This window comes from Camelus ferus, chromosome 6 (genome assembly GCF_009834535.1).
Source record: "Camelus ferus isolate YT-003-E chromosome 6, BCGSAC_Cfer_1.0, whole genome shotgun sequence".
Lineage (NCBI taxonomy): Eukaryota > Metazoa > Chordata > Mammalia > Artiodactyla > Camelidae > Camelus > Camelus ferus.
Genome location: NC_045701.1, coordinates 16,490,862 through 16,496,861, shown reverse-complemented (window position 1 = coordinate 16,496,861; position 6,000 = coordinate 16,490,862). Strand labels below are relative to the sequence as shown.

General features: G+C 37.1%; 1 protein-coding gene across 2 annotated transcripts in view; it reads right to left on the bottom strand.

Annotated features, from left to right (window-relative positions):
* Nucleotides 1–719: 719 nt before the first annotated feature.
* The window catches only part of SECISBP2L (SECIS binding protein 2 like), a 46,271-nt gene continuing 40,990 nt past the window's right edge, over nucleotides 720–6,000 (bottom strand). For both annotated transcript variants that reach the window (XM_032481226.1, XM_032481225.1), the window contains exon 18: nucleotides 720–4,881. In XM_032481226.1, coding sequence (XP_032337117.1) covers nucleotides 4,199–4,881 — 683 coding nt within the window. In that variant the 3' untranslated portion in view covers nucleotides 720–4,198. The remainder of the gene's footprint in view (nucleotides 4,882–6,000) is intronic.

Genomic DNA, 6,000 nt, shown 5'->3' with positions numbered 1-6,000 from the left:
ACACGTCCAGAAGGTGAAGGGAAGCACTGCTTAGTGTGCACACCCAGCGCGTTTTGTGCCGACACAGTGAACACAAGCACGGACTTGGCCACGGAACAGAGTTTGAAGCCCAGTTCTGCCGTTCACCAGCTGTGGAATCTTGGGCAAGTGACTTAACATCTCCATGACTGTTTCATCATCTGAAAAGTGAGAAATTGTCCACAGCATTTCCTCACACGGCTGCTGAGAGGATTAAATGAGTTAATATTGGGAATTTCTTAGAACAATGCCTGGCACAGACTGACTACCATAAAAAGGAGAAGGAATTTGGAGGAGCCTTTTCCTAACGACCAGGATGGTCCCTGGCGAGATGCTTAATTAGTCGTGGCACAGATCACACCAACCATCCCAAACAGAGATGTTTACTATAACTCCTTCCTGCAGATGTTACCAGCTTCGGGCAAACCCATGAGAGCACTAAGGGATATTACAAGCCAGACTCTTCTTTTTTTTTTTCTTCTATCCTACACGTTGAGCAAGTAACAAATTCCTTAAACACCTATTCTGAAATGATAGACTACATTCCAATAATTACTTTATTAGTTACAGAAGAATCTCCACTAGTATTTACATAGTGCAAAAAAGCTGTTATTACCCCTAAAATGTGATATAACAATCATCCTTCATACAGGAAAGAACTAACAAGATGAAAGTCCCCGTCAAGTCATAATTCACACTGATTTTGCTAGTTTTTTTATTAGAGCATTACAATTAAGACATTAAATTATAAATTCATGTGGTTTATTTAGAAATTAAATTATAAAATAATACAAATACTTTTAAGGTGTAATGTGCCAACAAAGTTTAAATTTTATCATTAATTAGGATTTAGATTTCGCATCAGGCAAACAGTCGGGCTGATTCTGTGATGTGTGTGAAGGTTGGAAGGAACAAAGGAGGAGGAAGATTATCTGTAAATAAATTATTCCACAGAAAATTTTAAAATCACAAAAAGAGAAAATGTTTAAATGGATGTTAATGTTCTACCCTGCTGGCACAACATACAGAAAATACTTAAGAGACAAGTTTTTTTTTTTTCAAAGCTTTACAAACAGTAATACTTCTTTATACATATATTAAAGTAACAATGTGTTAAGATTGAACGGTTTTATGTTAAAGAGTTGAAAATGAATGTAGAATTCACTACTCGTTTGCACATTGTAATTCCTACCCCCCCCACCTCCCCCAGCTTATTAAGAAATCAGACAAGTACATTATTTGAATATTAATTTCTCAATATTTAAACTATGTGAATTCCTTTTGACTAATTCTTTTCCAAATACTGGAAGCATATAAAATACCATCTCTGCAAAAATGACCTCCAGTCAAAGCCTTTAAAAACTTTTCAATGTATAACACATTTTCCCCCATGTTTAGTCAAAAGAAATATATTACATCATTTACAAACATATTTAAACCAAAAGTTAAGCTAATATGAACATTTGTCTTTTGAGAAGTAATCTTCACAGCAAACAAACCTACTAAAGCAGAAATCTAGTTTTGGGAGTGCAATTCATATTGTAATTCATATACCTATGTACTGAAATAGAAATCTAATTATTAATTATTGTCAGTAAAACCACCTCTACACACAAAGAAAAAAATCACTATGGTTTTCATTTCTTGTGATGACGAACCCTTACTCTTACCATTAGATCTCTCTCTAGATCTCCAAAGAGCCACTCATCCCAGATCCAAAAAGAAAAAAAAACCACTTTCCTAATTTTTCACACCTCCTCCTACATGTAATATATACAACTTCCAGAATTTATCTAAAGGAAGCAAATAATAAAGACATTATTAATACTTTTTTAAGCATACTTTCGACACAGTAGCTTTTCCTTTAATAAATTTTGGGTTATCCTCTGGAGGTGACCTGTCTTATATAAAAAAAACCCCATGGTCCCTTGGGTTTGTGGGCAGAAGATACTGCACGTGCAAGAGCATTTGTCAAACATGTAACTGAACACTCCTGAAGTCAATAGCAAAATTCAAAGTTACTGGTATTCTGAAGATTTCCTCAACTTCTCTTTTGATACAAATGTCAAAAATCTAAAATGACAATCTCAGTCAGTAGAGATAGAAAATATAAGAAACCTTTGAAAAGCCACTACCTTAAGATCAAGAGTTATCTGAATCACTGACACTGAGCAAAGGAAATTTACACCATTAAAAAGAAAGAGGTTTTCAATTCACTTTTAAGATTGTCAGTAGTTCAAAATCTCTATCATTTCTTTAAACCAACTAACACTTCCAAATGTACAGAGACAGCAGGATCTGCCACATATAAATCCATGATCACTATTTCAGAGGCTTCATTCCTTACATGCTGCATTCCCTTAAGTACTGGTTACTCTGTGCCCAAGAAGTCTATACTGCAGAACAGTTTAGACAGGACAGGACAGCAGTGCACCCTTTGAGCACACTAATAAAGTTGACAGACTGACATTTTCTACACAGCGATGTTCCTAAACTTTCACAATTCACAAATAACTAAGTCATCAACCAAGAAGCTGGTCTCTCCAGTAATTAAATGCCAGGGTTATAAAACACCAATACTAGCACAGTAGTCCCAATGCATTTCAGTGAAGAATCTGCCCAATTCTTCCTTCTTTGCTTCTGTGAGGCAAAGCTCTGCCCCATAAAACCTGGGCAGGGAAAATACCGCCCCCCCTCCTCAGGTCTGTGCCTGCCTATGGGAGATGGAAGTGTCAAGCTGGCATGCATGCCTGTGTGTGTTTGTGTGTATGCACGCCCATGTGTGCTGGTCAGCTGGAGTGGTGGGTGTTTGGGGGGAAGACAGAAAAAAATGGTAATTTGTAGTTCTCCCACCATTATAAACTTGCAGTGGTCACTACCAGGCGGTGACTGACCAGCAAATAAAACATTTAGCTCAGTAATTTTAATTTCTCCAAGAAGGTATACACATGCCACAAGGCAGAGATCAGTAACAGGATCAAGAAATAATGCCTGCGCCTATCTGCGTACTCCAAAATCATCTAATAGTTTCAGCAGAATTAGAACCACTTCCTCTTCTCTTCAGAACTTCCTCTTCCAAGCCTTGATTATCAGGATACATGTTATAACTGAGTCAAGTTCCTTTCCCTGACCTCCTATAATAACCATGGTCAGTGTTACGTGGCAGGTGCTCAAGGCTAGGGGCACAATATCTTTTTTTTTTTTTTTAAAGGTGTAATGGTTTTTCACTCAGGACAAGTTTGAATACCCAATCAAATCCATATCTCAAGTCCAGAGAATCCTGAATCAGAAGCATGCGAGAGAAGACAACAGTACAAGACTTTGTTTCCAGCTGGCTCACATGTAAGTGCTGCAGTCATACAATTGGTTGCAGTTACTCACCTGTCAAAATTTGCCTAACTTTCTGCAAATTGACTATGTACAAGAGCATTCCTGAGGTAAGTAAGAAGCAAACGTCAAACAGAACCTGGAGGGTCCTACCATGGGTGACTTCTCACTATGAAAGACATCAATCACTTCCCACAAATAAGGTCAGCTCTAATCTACCATGGTGGCTCCTTTGCCAGCCTAAGTATTGGAGGCCCATCCCAACCTTAATCAATTACAATGATCAGTGAGTTCTGAATAAGCATGTGTGGACTAAATAAAAGTTGCATCAATTTTTAACACAAAACACTTTTGTGAACATAGTATTACTCTCAGCCTTTTTTCTTTTTTTAATTGAAGTTTTCTAACTCTACCTCCAATTCTTTCTTAAAGAAGCCCAAACAACTTTTTGGTCAGACAAATTAGAGTAAAAGAGGTGTAGGCTTGAAGCAAACATTGGTAACTCTTCCTATCCTTAGAACCTTCATCTTTACCTTTCAAAATGACTCTAAACAGGCATTCTAAATTTACTTTCTTTAAAACCTGGTCTTCTTTTTTAATCATTATTTTCCATAACAAAATGAGCTGAAACAACTCTGAATTTTCCACACAGTTATTAGAAAGACATTTATGTGCTAATCAAAAGCTAAGCTATATAGATCATAGGAAAACAAGTAAAAGTCAGCTACAAAAACATTTGTCAGGAATTAAATACATATATTAAATACTGGACAGTGCAAAATATTGAGATGACGCATGAAAGATAATGGCTGCAACCCTTACAAAGCTGGAGACAGAGCTGACATTTCCTGAGTTACAGATTCGGGGGTGTATAATTAGAATCAGAGTGCTCCCTGTTCAGGGAGCTGCAGCTGCTGGGCTTCTGTGGTTCCTGACTTGCTTGATGGTCAGCGGTCCAGGCCTCGCTCTCCATCCCTGGCTCTGGCACCTCAGGCACCTCTGCTTCCTCTTCCCCACTTTGCTCTGCATTGTCTTCCTCAGAACCATTCAGGGTTTTTCCAAGCTGAAGCGTTTCCATCGTTCTCTGGGTCTCAGAGACCCAAGACTCAATTCTACTGTTGAGCTGAACTTCTACAGATATGGGTTCATGAGCATAATCTTCCTCCTCCTCCTCATCTTCATCATCCTCTTCTTCAAGCATGCCAGGTACAAGAGTGCTGGTGGTGCTGGTGATGGAGGAATTCAAAAGATCCCGGCAACTGCCATCCAAAGAGCCGGTCTCTGTGCTCTGCTGTGAGGCCCATTCCAGGTCATCTGGCTTCACTTCCTCTTTATCGCTCACTGTCGATTTTCCAGGGTTTGGAGCTGAGGTAGCACTGCCTGCAGCCGCTAACGATGGCTGCTTACCAACAGGGGCTGTGTCAAATGGAAGTTTACTGGGTTTTTCAGATGTGTTGTGCTTACAAGAAACCTCCCTCTCATTTTCTGATGTTTCCAGTCCATCTGAAGTTTCCACCATGTTTCTCCAATTTGTTTCTGTAAATATCAAACAGATTTTTTAAAAACCAGAACACTGTTTCGGAATCACGAAACTCTTTTTTTGTTTGGTTTTCCTGTTTTCTTCTTCATTTTTCAGTTTTATTAAGTAGAATTGTTACAGTTTGTCCACACATACACAATATATTGCATGTAAATACATATATACAATATACTGAACATATTTTTAAATGTATTTGTGTACTGTTCATTGTTTCTAAGAACAGTTTTGAGCTTTAGCTTTTTAAACTTACATAGTTATCAAAGGAATAAAGCCAACCACAAAATAAGAACCACAGAATGCAGTAATACAATCATAAAGGACAGTCAAATGTGCTTACACATATTCAAGAAATCAATCATCTAAGTTATAAATAAGTAATTCATTTCCATCCTTTTTACCAGGCAACTCTTAAAAGAGGGAAGAACAAACTACAGAAATTTGTTGGCTCACCTACTGATTGGAAAAACTAAATACTTAGTCTATTCTAGCACTAGTTTAAAAGTTATAAATGAAAAAGTTCTCAAAAATTTTGTTTATCAAAAGAAACCAGTACATTTAACATAAAGAAACAAAGAAGCCAAAATAAGTATATTAATGCTTCAGAATGCAAAAGATCTTTTATCAATAGGAGCTCAATGACATTTATATAAAATCTATATATTCATAAAGACCAGTGAATTGCCCAACTGTACACAGTCCGGATCCACGAGTCAAAAACAGAAGAGCCAAGATGTCCATGAGAAATGGTTTTGATCTGACAGGTCTGTATTGTGCTTTCTCTGAAAGTTATCTACAGCTGTCTTTTGGCCTGTAATGGAACTTGTGTTTCCATTTAGAAGCAAAGAAGCCAGCCATGCATTTCTAACATTTGTGAAAATTTGTTTTATAGTATATGGCTCAGCTTACTAAGTGACATTAGAGCCAAAAAGAATAATTAGTGTTATTATGTAATACAGTGGTGATAACCAATTATTTTTAATGACAGATAGTCGGTTTAGAGTAAAAAAATGTACTAGGAATCAGGAGGTGAAGGACAGCTCTCCCACCTTTCTATTTTTTTCTTATTTTATTCATTAGGTTTTTTTTTTTTTATCATTGAGGTATAACTGACATAT